The sequence below is a fragment of the Salvelinus namaycush genome, chromosome 30 (genome assembly GCF_016432855.1).
Source record: "Salvelinus namaycush isolate Seneca chromosome 30, SaNama_1.0, whole genome shotgun sequence".
NCBI classification, from domain to species: Eukaryota; Metazoa; Chordata; class Actinopteri; order Salmoniformes; family Salmonidae; genus Salvelinus; species Salvelinus namaycush.
Window position 1 is genome coordinate 30,383,025 of NC_052336.1, and position 15,696 is coordinate 30,398,720.

Below are 15,696 nucleotides of genomic sequence, written 5' to 3' on the forward strand. Positions count from 1 at the left end.
AGCAAAATATGAAGGAGCATATGTACTTTAGAGCCCTGTTTGCATTCCTTATTTACGCAAGTGTTTCCTTTATTTTGGCAGTTACCTGTAAATTACCACAATAGTAAACATGAAAATACTTTCCAAAATTATTGTGAAATAGATAACTTGTCCATAGTCTGTTCAAAGAATAGATTTTAGTGTTACTGATGATAATACTTAAAGGGAAAAAATATCTTGAGAAATGTTGGCAGCAACCAGGACTCAAATTGAACATCGCCAAAAAGACGTTAAAAAAAAGGTAAAAAAGTACGTATTTTAAGGATATTGAAAATACATATTTTATGGACATTGAAAGACGTCTTTCAGGTCTAAGTGAAAGTTGAAAATACAATTTACAGACGTTGAAAATACCTCTTTCTTTGGTCATTGTTCCTATGGACAAATTTTAACTGTACATAATTTCACTTCCTTCAAAAGTTTGGGGTCACTTAGAAATGTCCTTGTTTTTGAAAGAAAAGCACATTCTTTGTCCATTAAAATAACATCAAATTGATCAGAAATACAATGTAGACATTGTTAATGTTGTAAATGACTATTGCAGCTGGAAATGGCAGATTTTTTATGGAATATCTACATAGGCGTACAGAGGCCCATTATCAGCAACCATCACTCCTGTGTTCCAATGGCACATTGTGTTAGCTAATCCAAGTTTATCATTTTAAAAGGCTAATTGATCATTAGAAAAGCCTTTTGCAATTATATTAGCACAGCTGAAAACTGTTGTCCTGATTAAAGAAGCAATAAACCTGGCCTTCTTTAGACTAGTTGAGTATCTGGAGCATCAGCATTTGTGGTTTCAAATACAGGCTCAAAATGGCCAGAAACAAAGAACTTTCTTCTAGAGATGCACGATATATCAGTGAACATATCGGAATCACACGATATTAGCTAAAAATGCCAACATCGGTATCGGCCCGATGTCTAGTTTAACGCCGATGTAAAAAAACGATGTCAAAGCTGACGTGCATACCTATATAACGCACAGTAGTTACATGACGTAATGACGCCACGTAAAATTTTGCGCTACACCTGCAACACAGCATTCCTAACCTTAGCCCACAATGTCTGCTGTGTGGATCGAGCAGTCATTTGAAAGAGTAAGACAATTTCAGCGAGACAACTTGAAGGCGAAATCCATTAACGCCAAGATAATGGAATTCATTGCCCTTGACAATCAACCGTTCTCCGTCTTGGGTGATGTTGGCTTTCGCGACTAGTCGAGCACTAGTACACACTAACGTTTAAAAAGTGCGCTATTGATCAGATGTTGCCCTACTGGAGTTACACAGTAATAGCGTCACTGTTATTAGCTTCACGACATACTATGGAACGCCGTTTGGGTCTTTGTGTGTCCAAAAAGATACACGTCAAATAACACTATTTGACAATAACACTATTTGAAGCGTTAATTAAGTTTTTAATTTGACACGTCAAATAACACAGTTCTATTATAGAATGTTGTGTGTTCTGAATTTGCCAAGCGCCACCGCTACTGTCAGTAGCGCTGTCAAAGCTGTACAAAAAAGTCTGCAAACAAGCAAACACCGGCCACGAACGATGTGTTTACAACAATGCGTTGGTAATAAAGCATTATTTGGTTCGACCGCAACTTCTGGGGTAGCTAGCTAACTTTAGCTTGGTACCTAGCTAGCACCAGTACAACCAGCCTGAAAACAATGACGAGTAGAAACTGCAGTCATTTTCACTAATCTTAGCAATGATTTCGGAACCCTTGTGAGTAAGCAAAAGCTAGGTAGCCACTTGTTGTTCGCCTATTGAAATTGAACTTCAGTTCATGAAAACAAATAGCTAGCCAGCTACTTAACCTTGTTGCCTAAAGGTAACGTTATAAGCAGCCAGCTAGCTTCATCTGGCTAGTGAGGCTCGACCTGACCAGGTTATGTGTTGTGAAGCTAGCCACAATAATGATTAGGCACAATAGTGGAATTTGCAATTTGCTTTCAAAATAAAAAGTACCTCTGAAAGTGATGCAGAAGGTTACAATTGGTGGAATCATGACACATTTAGACTAGATAATGTTAAACAAGGTTGGAATGTGAAGCAATGAAATGGGGTATCAGTCTACTCGGTGACACTCACAGAACACAACTGTGAAGAGTTTACGCAAATATTAGCGTTGTGGCTCTTATCGCGGGACTGTGACTGTGTGAAATCACCTCCCTAATCAGCCTATTGTGTGTATTGACATTCATATTGCACCGTACAGCTTTACCTAAGGATTGGGGATCAATGAAATGGGGTAACAGTCTATTCAAAACCCAATATATTTTTTCTCAACGTCCTCCTCAGACTCAAGAAGATCCACGCAGTATTGTTTCTCCTCGGGAATAGTGTTCAATACACATAGGTTGACAATAAATGTGGCTCAATTCACAGTTGTTTCGGAGTCCCGCAATAAGAGCTATGATGCTAAAAATCTCTGAGTGTCACTGAGTAGACTGATACCCTATGTCATTGATCCACAATCCATAGGTAAGGCTGTACAGTGAAATAAGTATGCCCCCAATGCAATTCTAAAGTACAATACATCCAGTGTGATTTCAGCAGTTTGTCAAATTAACAAATGCTTGTCTTTTGTTGATTTCATATAACAACCTTCCAACCTCGTTTATCATGATCTATTCAATTATGGCATAATTCTATTATTTGTCTGCATTTGCATTACTGTCAATTACATACTTTTATTTTGAAGGCTAACCGCAAAGTCCACTATTGTGGCTAATCCTTATTGTGGCTAGCTTCACATAGATGGGTCCGACCACCATTAATCAAATAAGAAATGTCTTATAAATTAGGGTTATTTTAGATGATGACTATAGCTACTGAAACAGATTATGTCGTTTGGCAATGTTTTTGGGGAAGAACATTGTTTGCATCCATGAGCTAGCTAACTTTTTTTTATGGCCAGCACTGTAGGTGCGCGAGACAACTTTACCAGCATCATAGCATACGTATCGATGAATCGTTGTGACATATGAAATACGAGTGTTAGTGTAATCAATGTAATTAAATTATTATTCAGGTCCTCATTGGTCAACACGCTTATTTGAAACTTCAAATAGTGTTATTTGACACTATTTGACGTGTATTTCTAACACTATTTGACGTGTATTTCTAACACTATTTGACGTGTATTTCTAACACTATTTGACGTGTATCTCTAACACTATTTGACGTGTATTTCTAACACTATTTGACGTGTATCTCTTTTGAGATGCAAAGACCCAAACGCGGTTCCATAGAAATCCTGGTTGAGAATAAAATGACTGAAAAAAATGAACGACGAAACTGCACAGCAAGTAAGTGAAAGAAATAGGTTTTGATTATGTTTTACTGCTAATGGGGACATAGGTAAATGCCAACAAAATAGTTTTTGGGTCAGTGTGGTGTCAAATCAAATCAAATTTGATTAGTCACATGCACCGAATACAAAAGGTGTAGACTTACAGTGAAATGCTTACTTACGAGCCCCTAACCGACAGTGCAGTTTCAAATAATACGGATAAGAATAAGAGATAAAAGTAACAAGTAATTAAAGATCAGCAGTAAAAATCAACAATATATACATGGGGGTGCTGGTACAGAGTCAATGTGTGGAGGCACTGGTTAGTTGAGGTAGTATGTACATGAAGGTAAAGTTAATTAAAGTGACTATGCATAGATGACGACAGAGAGTGGCAGTGGTGTGGAGAGAGGAGGCGGGGCAATGCGAATAGTCTGGATAGCCATTTGACTAGATGTTCAGGAGTCTTATGACTTGGGGGTAGAAGCTGTTAAGAAGCCTCTTGGATCTAGATTTGGCACTCCGGTACCACTTGCCGTGTGGTAGCAGGGAGAACAGTCTATGACTAGGGTGGCTAGAGTCTTTGACAATTTTTAGGGCCTTCCTCTGACACCGCCTGGTATAGAGGTCCTGGATGGCAGGAAGCTTGGCCCCAGTGATGTACCGGGCCGTTCGCACTACCCTCTGTAGTGCCTTACGGTCGGAGGCCGAGCAGTTGCCATACCAGGCAGTGATGCAACCAGTCAGGATGCTCTCGATGGTGCAGCTGTAGAACTTTTTGAGGATCTGAGGACCCATGCCAAATCTTTTCAGTCTCCTGAGGGGGAATAGGTTTTGTCGTGCCCTCTTCACGACTATCTTGGTGTGCTTGGACCATGTTAGTTTGTTGGTGATGTGGACACTAAGGAACTTGAAGCTCTCAACCTGCTCCACTGCAGCCCCGTCGATGAGAATGGGGGCGTGCTCAGTCCTCTTTTTCCTGTAGTCCACAATCATCTCCTTTGTCTTGATCACGTTGAGGGAGAGGTTGTTGTCCTTGCACCACACGGCCAGGTCTCTGACCTCCCTATAGGCTGTCTCGTTGTTGTCGGTCGTCAGACCTACCACTGTTGTGTCATCTGCAAATTTAATGATGGTGTTGGAGTCGTGCCTGGCCGTGCGGTCATGAGTGAACAGGGAGTACAGGAGGGGGCTGAGCACGCACCCCTGAGGGGCCCCCGTGTTGAGAATCAGCGTGGTGGATGTGTTGTTACCTACCCTTACCACCTGGGGACGGCCCATCAGGAAGTCCAGGATCCAGTTGCAGAGAGAGGTGTTTAGTCCTAGGGTCCTTAGCTTATTGATGAGCTTTGAGGGCACTATGGTGTTGAATGCTGAGCTGATGTCAATTAATAGAATTCTCACATAGGTGTTCCTTTTCTCCAGGTGGGAAAGGGCAGTGTGGAGTGCAATAGAGATTGCATCATCTGTGGATCTGTTGGGGCAGTATGCAAATTAGAGTGGGTATAGGGTTTCTGGGTTGATGGTGTTGATGTGAGCCATGACCAGCCTTTCAAAGCACTTCATGGCTACAGATGTGAGTGCTACGGGTCGGTAGTCATTTAGGCAGGTTACGTGTTCTTGGGCACAGGCACTATGGTGGTCTGCTTAAAACATGTTGGTATTACAGACTCAGATAGGGAGAGGTTGAAAATGTCAATGAAGACACTTGCTAGGTGGTCAGCGCATGCTCGCAGTACACGTCCTGTTAATCCGTCTGACCTGTCTAAAGGTCTTACTCACATCGGCTGCGGAGAGCGGGATCACACAGTCTTCCTGTACAGCTGGTGCTCGCATGCCTATTTCAGTGTTATTTGCCTCGAAGCGAGCATAGAAGTAGTTTAGCTCGTCAGGTAGGCTCGTGTCACTGGCAGCTCTCGGCTGTGCTTCCCTTTGTAGTGTGTGTGTGTAACCTTTATTTAACTAGGTAAGTCAGTTAAGAACAAATTCTTATTTACAATGACGGCCAAACCCGGACGACCCTGGGCCAATTGTGCGCCGCCCTATGGGACTCCCAATCACGTCCGGATGTGGTACAGCCTGGTTTCGAACCAGGGACTGTAGTGACGCCTCTTGCACTGAGATGCAGTGCCTTAGACCGCTGCGTCCATGTGTGTGTGTTAACTATTTAACTGTACTAGAATGCTTAAAAGGCCGCACAAATGTTAAATATTGGTTATCGGTATCAGGTTTTTCTTTTTGGCAAAGAAAATATTGGATATTGGTATCGGCAAAAATGTGGTGCATCACTATTTTCTTCTGAAACTCGTCAGTCTATTCTTGTTCTGAGAAATATAGGCTATTCCATGCGAGAAATTGCCAAGAAACTGAAGAATTCGTACAACGCTCTGTGTACTACTCCCTTCACATAACAGCTCTAACAGTCTCTAACCAGAATAGAAAGAGGAGTGGGAGGCCCCGGTGCACAACTGAGCAAGAGGACAAGTACATTAGAGTATCTAGTTTGAGTTAAATGTTCATGAAATAATTTCCTGATTAATTCATCTAATTTATTACATTAACTTGTTTATCCTATACAAATTAATCTTACAGGGGCACCATTAAGGGGTTTGATATAGAGATACCACTTGAATTAACTCTATCAGTAGGTGTCATTAAACGTTATACAATTAATCCAAAATTAACAATAGTCTTAATTAACAGTCAGTTTACTATGTTCTCATTCTGAACGGTCGTCGAGCTTGGAAACTTCAAGAACCCAAATCGCTTGCAAAGGAACTCAATGCCACAAATAATTAATTAAATGTTTTATTTACTAGACTAAGAATGTTGGAAATTGAAGTAGTTAACAGATACAATATAGATGCAGGGTATAATGGGATACAGCACAGTTATTGAGGTGAGAATCTTCACAGGTCAATATAAATTTACTTCCGTACTCAACTCAGCAAATACAACAGTACATACATTCACAAGACTGAGATGGTCTTATCAATTGAGAGGGAAAGGCTGAGAGGCTCCACCAACACATGCTTCCACAACCGTGAAATTATAGAGCTTCATCAACCAGGAATCACCAGGGGGCTAGGCTACCAGTTTGCATCCGAATGTGGACAATGCATAACACAAAAAGTAAGTATGCATACTATTCACAGGGTCAGTTCCAATACCATATTTACAATGTGCAGGGATACTGTAGTGATGGAGGTACATATGTATAGGGGTAAGGTGACTAGGCAACAGGATATAAGATAAACAGAGTAGCAGCGGGAACATTTCTTGAAAATAAAGTAGAAATTAATGACTAAATAATCACAAAATAGCAAAGTTGGGTCGGAGCTTGCAAAATGGCGGCCATCCGGTACGGCACCATCTACAATGCCACTTTCTTAGAATCCTTAGAATCAACAGGGCGGTCCCCATGACACTGTCCGGCAAAACAGAGTCTGCCTTCTGTGAGTATTTCTATAAAAGTACAGGACTTACAAATACCAGGAAATCAAGTTCCGCAAAGCGAGGCCACGCCCGTCGGACAAATGATTCCATCTCCGTGGGAACCAAAACACAAAAACACAGATTGAGGAAGCCTTATCCTACTCAGATAGAAGAATCACCCGAGAGGCCTCTGCGGCGCGCACTGTTGCTCATTCAAGACCGACGGACTGAGTTTGCATTACATCCCGGAGGATCAGAGAAAGAACTAAATCAACTAAAGTAGACTTTACTTTCCTGAACTGAGAACCAAGAGAGTAAGACGTGGATATCACTCCTTCAGCTGTGCGCTATTTCCGGCCTGCTGGCCTCAGCTCCACTGGCGAGAGAGAGAGAGAGAGACTGAGACCACCATCCTCCAACCACTGAGGGAATCCCACTGAGAGGCAAAATGGACACACAAGTCATTCTCCTGCTGTCTAACAACTACTCGATGTGTTACACACACAAAGCCACTTTCATAGAATAGGAACAATGTAACAGGAAAATTACTTGTTTGTCGATATTGCCTCTCAGTGGGATTCCGTCAGGATGGGATGACTTGTTGTAGGCCTGATAACCAACAATGACAAGTCAGCCTATAGGGAGGAGGTAAGTGAACCGGCATTGTGGTGCCAGGACAACAACCTCTCCCTCAACATCAGCTAAACAAAGGAGTTGATTGTTAACTTCAGGAAACAGAGGGACATGCCCCAATCCACATCAACGGGACTGCAGTAGAGGGAGTCAGCAGTTTTAAGCTCCTCAGCGTCCACATCACCAAGGACTTGACATGGGCCAACACCCCCCACTCTTGTCAAGAGGGCGCAACAGAGTCTCTACTTCCTAAGGCGGCTGAAGAAATTTGACATGCCACCCGGCTCCTCTCCAAATACTACCGCTGCACCATCAAGAGTGTCCTGACCGGTTGCATTGCTGCCTGGTACGGGAATTGCTCCGTCCACGACCATTTTCTAAGTCACTTGAGGTTGACTGATATCCATTGAGGCAACTGGAGGCTGTATGTGGGAAGAACAGTCAACTGACTGGCCAAGACCAGTATGACCACCATTTCTTTAAAATTGGAGACCAGCTGAGATAAAATGCTGATTAGAAGCATCACAAAACTTTCTCAGTAATGATGAGTCTAAAACGACTTGCTTGGGCAGGGAAGTAGAGGAATTACCCCGCATTAGTGAATTAACAGTTTTCCAGAATTTAGAGGGATCATAGTGCTTTGTAGTTTGATCTGGCCTGTTTAACAGAGGCAGTGCACCTATTTCTCAATTGCCTAAGTAGCTGCCAGTCAGCTAGCGAGCCAGTTTGTCTAGCCTTGGCCCAGGCTTGATTTCTTATCAAGAGGAAGTCTGAGAGTACAGGAGAATACCATGGGTTAGTTCACTTTTTGACTCTGAGTCGCTTGAAAGGGGCATGTTTATCAGCCGGAGAGAGAAAAATGGATGAGAAAAATATAACTGTCACAACAGGATCTGGTATGCAACTAGTAGAAAAAAGCTCTGAATAATATACTGTTGATCATGAACAAACAACTAGGGTGAGATTTGTTTTAAAATTTCTCTCCACAATTATATGAGTTTTTCAATTTGGTATATCTAATGCAGTGGTTCCCAAACTTTTTATAGTCCAGTACCCCTTCAAACATTCAAACTCCAGCTGCATACCCCCTCTAGCACCAGGGTCAGCGCACTCTCAAATATTGTTTTTTGCCATCTTTGTAAGCCTGCCACACACACACTATACAATACATTTATTGAACATAAGAATGAGTGTGAGTTTTTGTCACAACCCGGCTCGTGGGAAGTGACAAAGAACTCTTATAGGACCAGGGCACAAATAATAATATAATAATAATCAATAATTTTGCTCTTTATTTAACCATCTTCCATATAAAACCTTATTTGTTCATCGAAAATAACTCACCACAGGTTAATGAGAACGGTGTGCTTGAAAGGATGCACATAACTCTGCAATGTTGGGTTGTATTGGAGAGAGTCTCAGTCTTAAATAATTTTCAGAGAATCCACTCTTTTCCGGTTGCAAAGGGCATCAGTGTCTTAACAGCTCGATTTGCCAAGGCAGGGTACCCTGAGCGCAGCCCAATCCAGAAATCTGGCAGTGGCTTCTGATTAAATTAATTTTTCACAAAACCGCTTGTTGCAATTTCGACGAGGCTTTCTTGTTCAGATATCGGTCAGTGGACTAGAGGCAGGGCATGAAAGGGATAATGAATCCACTTGTTTGTTTCACCCGTTCATCATTGTACAATGATAGAAAGACCTGTGTGTTGTCCTTGTTAATGCAGACAGAGAAGAGCTCCAACTTCCTAATCATAGCCTCAATTTTGTCCCGCATATTGAACATAGTTGCAGAGAGTCCCTGTAATCCTAGATTCAGATCATTCAGGCAAGAAAAAAACATCACCCAGATAGGCCAGTCGTGTGAGAAACTCGTCATCATGCAAGCGGCCAGACAAGTGAAAATTATGGTCAGTAAAGAACTTTAAGCTTGTCTCTCAATTTACATTTTTTTTGTCAATACTTTGCCCCTTGATAATCAGCGCACTTCTGTATGTTGTAAAAGCATTACATGGTCACTCCCCATATCATTGCATAGTGCAGAAAATACACGAGAGTTCAGGGGCCTTGCTTTAACAAAGTTAACCATTTTCACTGTAGTTTCCAAAACGTCTTTCAAGCTGTCAGGCATTCCCTTGGCAGAAAGAGCCTCTCGGTAGATGCTGCAGTGTACCCAAGTGGCGTCGGAGCAACTGCTTGCATGCACTCCACTATGTCTCCCTGTCTTGGCTTTTGCGCCATCAGTACAGATACCAACATGAGCAGCAGCTACGTTTGGCTACATACGGACCGTTAGTGGAATTACCACGAGAGAGTAACGGTTTATGGGATTGGATGTTAATTATTTGACGAGTCTACCTGTATTTGGCATTGTGTTGTTATTTAGCTGAACACTAGATCGTTGTATTTTTGGCAGTGAAACAAGCATACTCAGGCGAGAAAAAACCCTCACCCAAATGTATAGCCCCATTGGAAAATATAAATGGAAATGTGAAGAAGAAATGTTAAAAAAACAACTAATAATAATATAAATATATATTTTTTTGGTAAAAAAAAAGAAGGTGAATCACATATTTTTATTTGGCGTACCCCTGACGGCATTGGGAATACCTGCTCTAATGCAAGAAATAGGGCAGTGGTCGCTGATATCATTTGCAAAAACGCCACTAGCCAAATGCTTATGGGGACGGTTAGTCAGGGTAAGCTTTTCTTGGTTTTTTATATTAATCCAAGTGGGTTTCATTATCAGCTGAGTCAAGTTAAACTCAAGACAGATATTCTTCAACTGATCTGAGGCATGTGTAAGCCAATCAAGATTTAGATCTCCTAACACAACCAGTTCAGATACCAGAAAGGATAATCAAAAATAGATAATCAAAAATAATACCACCAGCCTCCGCCGGGGCAATAGACCGCAGCAATACAAATATGCATATTTTGGCTTATGGCCGCTTTATAGCCAACAGCTCTCACATTTTGTGGACAGAGATGCTAAAAGCATGATGCCATAAAAGAAGATCTTACATATAGCCACCCCTGCCCCCTTTTTCAGTCTATCACATCTGACATGTTGTGGTCCGCAATGGCAACATCCTTATCGATTATCAAATCATTCAGCGAGGTCTCTGAGCTAACCAGAACGTCTGGGCCGGTGTCATGCACCCAGACATCCAGAAAGTCCAGTTTAGACATCAGGCTTCGAACGTTTATACTGTATGTAACAGTCCAAGCTCTTTACGATATTTTGAAAACAGCTGGAGTATCCATGGTGACACAATAGTCAATAGAACTGGAAGAGCTAGCCACAAAAAGCTTTCTGATTGGATTCAAAGTGCCCAAGAATGCCAAGGTAACCTGCCTAAATGACTCTAGCACTCACATCTACAGTCATGTAATGCTTTGAAAGTCTTGGCTCACATCAGCACCATCATCCCAGACTCCTTGGACCCACTCCAATTTGCATACCACATCAACAGATCCACAGATGACGGAATCTGTATTGCACTCCAATATTTTTCTAAATTCTTCAAGCTCTGTCAAATTGGTTGTTCATCATTGCAAGACAACCATTTTCAGGTCTTGCCATAGATTGTCATGTAGATTTCAGTGGAAATTGTAACTCGGCCACTCAGGAACATTCACTGTCTTGGTAAGCAACTCCAGTGTAGATTATTGCAAACAAGGATGCATGAAAGGTGAATTCATCTCCCAGTGTCTGGTGGAAAGCAGACTGAATCCGGTTTCCCCTAGGATTTTGCCTGTGCTTAGCTCCATTCCATTTCCATTTCTTTTTTAACCTGAAAAACTCCCCAGTCCTTAACAATTACAAGCATACCCAGAACATGATGCAGCCACCACTATGTTTGCAAATATGGAGAGTGGTACTCAGTAATGTTTTGTATTGGTTTGGATTTGCCCCAAACATAACACTTTGTATTCAGGACAAAAAGTCAATTGTTTTACTTTTTTTTTGCAGTATTACTTTAGTGCCTTGTTGCAAATAGGATGCATATTTTGGAATGGTTTAATTCTGTACAGGCTTCCTCCTTTTCACTCTGTAACTACAATTTTAAAAATATTTTCATTTATTTAACTAGGCAAGTCAGTTATGAACAAATTCTTATTTACAATGACGGCCTACACCGGCCAAACCCGGACGACTCTGAGCCAATTGTGCGCTGCCCTATGGGACTCCATATCATGGCCGGTTGTGATATTACCTGGATTTGAAACAGGGTGTCTGTAGTGACACCTCTAGCACTGAGATGCAGTGCCTTCGACCGCTGCGTCACTCGGGAGCCCGAGCCCAATGTTGCTGATCCATCCTCAGTTTTCTCCTATCAATGTTTGTAGTGACTGGGTGTATTGGTAGTGCAATTAAGAACTTCACCATGCTCAAAGGGATGTTCAATGTCTGCACTTTTTTTTTTACCAATCTACCAATAGGTGCCTTTCTTTGCGATGCATTGGAAAACCTCCCTGGTCTTTGTGGTTGAATCTGTGTATGAAATTCACTGCTTGCCTGAGGGACCTAACAGATAAATGTATGTGTGGTGGGGTAAAGAGATGTGTTAACCACTTTTATTGCATAAAGAGTGGACCATAATTCCACTTTGACATTATGGGGTATTTTGTGTAGGCCAGTGCCCAAAAAATCTCTATTTAATCTATTTTAAATTCAGGCTGCAACACAACAAAATGTGGAATAAGTCAAGGGGTGTGAATACTTACTGAAGGCGTTGTACATGTTATTTTGACTCGTTATTGTTATTCCTTATTCACTCTGTATTTATGTCTTTATCTTTAATTCTGCATGGTTGGAAAAGGACCCTGTTAGTCTACACCTGTTTTCTACGAAGCATGTGACAAATGCGATTTTATCTGAGCATCATCAAGGATCCCACACATCCCAGCCATGAACTGTTGACTCCCTTACTGTCGGGGAGACGGTATCAGAGCATGAGGTCTGATACCATTAAGCTCAGAGACCCTTTCTATGTACACGCCTGTTGAACAAGAACATTGAACACTTGAACTGGACCGACCACCTGCACAGACTCTCCGCACCTTAGCACACATGCACACACCCACACAGATAAACACTCATCCACACACACACACACACTCATTCTAACCTTAATCCTACCCCCCCAGTTGTTGTTCTTTTACTATTCTTGTGGGGACTACGCAAACATCACAACTGCTGCGACCAGACTCTTATTATGATCGCTAAATATTGCGCAATTGAATCCCTTGCCCCCAAACCCCCATCCCCCAAATACGTTTAAATATTTGACTATTAATTGTGCCTTCCTGTATTAGACTGATGGTAAAATGTTTATTATATTCTACTGAGCCATTTACTTTATGTTTGTATCCTTATCTTTTATAATTTCTTATTGTTGTTGCATTGTCGAGAAGGAACCTGCAAATAAGCATTTCATTGGAAGGTCTATACCATGTCTATCCCTTACATATGACACCTTACTTGAAACTCGTTTCAGCGGTCAGAACAGACATTTGCACGATTGCAAAATCGGCGATTGTACAAGCAAGAGTTGAAATGTACATTGATTTTCTTTTGAAATAAATCTATCCAGCAACAATTCTGTGACAAGTGAATTTACACCTCACAAAAACCGGGAAATAATGGCTGGAAAAGGGGGAATCCTGAGGTGGGCGGGGCGTGCGTTTTGCTACGTGTTTGTTTATTTCCAACATACGATTGTCATCATGGAAATCTGTCTGCTTCATGTTTTTTTTTTTTTGCCATGATAATTTGAGTGTCGTGATACTGAGTACCGTGGCAATACCACCACATAGAAACAAGAAGTACAACTGCTACAAGCAGATACTGGCACAGTATACTCTCTCCCTTGGTATGAGGCCGTAGTATTCTCACTAGAGGGAACTGTTGAACCTCTCCACAAATTGTGTGCATTTGAATAAGACTGCACTGTAACGCTCGTCTTCCTCCTCGTCTGAAGAGGAGCATGGATCGGACCAAAACGCAGCGTGGGTTGAATACATGTCTTTTAATAAAGCAACGAAGACGAAAAACACACTTGACAAAATACAAAACAAATAAACGACGTAAACGAACGAACGAAAACAGTACCGTGTGGCGCACAAACACAGACACGGCAACAATCACCCACAAACAAACAGTGAGAACAGCCTACCTTAATATGGCTCTCAATCAGAGGAAACGTAAAACACCTGCCCCTGATTGAGAACCATATCAGGCTAGTTGACAATGAACCCAACATAGAAACACATAACATAGAATGCCCACCCAGCTCACGTCCTGACCAACTAAACAAGGCTAAACAAAGGAAATAAGGTCAGGAACGTGACATGCACAGAAGATAGTTCATCTATTTATTCGTTCATTTACTCAATATCACACATGGCAATGGTCGATAGATATGTAAAAGAAGACATTATTTGAACAAAACCGGGTATCAACTCCTGTAAAACACTTGGAACATCCTTAGGTTCTGTTTTTCAAATGTCTTGACATGTTGACACATAATAACTATTACCAACACAAAGCCACTCACTTGTGTGTGATAATACTCCAAAAACATTCCAAGTTCTCCAATACTGTATGTGTTACAGCCCTGTAACATTTACATCCCTTTCTCGTCCCTCTCCTCTTGTTTAGGGACACCATCATAGTGTGCATAGTTAACAGTGCCACCAGTATATTCGCTGGGTTCGTCATCTTCTCCGTCATTGGATTCATGGCCCATGAACTGAAGGTGCCCATTGAGAAGGTGGCAGATGAAGGTAAATTACACATTTATATAGGTAAAGTCCTTGAAAAATCCAAATACAGATAAAGTATTTAAAATGATTTGGCGCCGGAGGAGATGGCTGCCGTTTTACGGTCTCATAACCAATTGTGTTATTGTGTGTGTTTTTTTCACATTATTTGTAACTTATTTTGTACATAATGTTTCTGCCACCATCTCTTATGACCAAAAAGAGCTTCTAGATATCAGGACAGCGATTACTCATCTCGTACTGGATGAAGATTTTTTTCATTAACGAGTCGGACGAGAAGGATTTACTTCAGACACCCGACAAGTACCAAATCCCGTGATTCGCATGAGAAAGAGACAGAGATATTTCGGGGACGTGTGTCGGGGTGCCTTGTAAGGATCCGACAGCGAGTGGGTAATCTGCCTCTACCTATCAGCCCCAGATGACGCAGATGCTAAGCTACAGGACTGTTTTGCTAACACAGACTGGAATATGTTCCGGGATTCTTCCGATGGCATTGAGGAGTACACCACATCAGTCACTGGCTTCGTCAATAAGTGCATCAATGACGTCTTCCCCACAGTGACCGTACGTACATACCCCAACCAGAAGCCATGTATTACAGGCAACATCCGCACTGAGCTAAAGGGTAGAGCTGCCACTTTCAAAGAGCGGGACTCTAACCCGGACGCTTATAAGAAATCCCACTTTGCCCTCCGACGAACCATCAAACAGGCAAAGCGTCAATACAGCATAAGGATTAAATCGTACTACCCCGGCGGGGCTTGCAAACTATTACTGACTACAAAGGGAAGAACAGGCGTGAGCTGCCCAGTGACACGAGCCAGACAAGCTAAATTACTTCTATGCTTGCTTTGAGGCAAGCAACGCTGAAGCATGCGTGAGCGCATCAGCTGTTCCGGACGACTGTGTGATCACGCTCTACGTAGCCGATGTGAGTAAGACCTTTAAAAATGTCAACATTCCCAAAGGCCGCAGGGCCAGACGAATTACAAGGACGTGTACTGACCAACTGGTAAGTGTCTTCACTGACATTTTCAACCTGTCCCTAACTGAGTCTGTAATACCGACATGTTTCAAGCAGAACACTATAGTCCCTGTGCCCAAGAACACTAAGGTAACCTGCCTAAATGACTACCCACCCGTAGCACTCACGTCTGTAGCCATGGAGTGCTTTGAAAGGCTGGTCTTGGCTCACATCAACACCATTATCCCAGAAACCCTAGACCCACTCCAATTTGCATACCGCCTCAACAGAACCACAGATGATGCAATCTTTATTGCACTCCACACAGCCCTTTCCCACCTGGACAAAGGAACACCTATGTGAGAATGCTATTCATTAACTACAGCTCATCATTCAACACCATAGTGCCCTCAAAGCTCATCCCTAAGCTACGTTATCCCTGGGGCTAAACACCTCCCTCTGCAACTGGATCCTGGACTTCCTGACGGACCACCCCCAGGTGGTAAGGGTAGGTAACAACACATCTG

The 15,696-nt window shown here is 42.1% G+C and overlaps 1 protein-coding gene across 1 annotated transcript in view; it reads left to right on the plus strand.

Moving 5' to 3' along the window:
- Window positions 1–15,696, plus strand: part of LOC120025094 (sodium- and chloride-dependent glycine transporter 2-like) — a 47,782-nt gene that overhangs the window by 12,080 nt on the left and 20,006 nt on the right. The window contains exon 9 of the mRNA XM_038969527.1: window positions 14,081–14,205. Within this exon, the coding sequence (XP_038825455.1) occupies window positions 14,081–14,205 (125 nt within the window). The remainder of the gene's footprint in view (window positions 1–14,080; window positions 14,206–15,696) is intronic.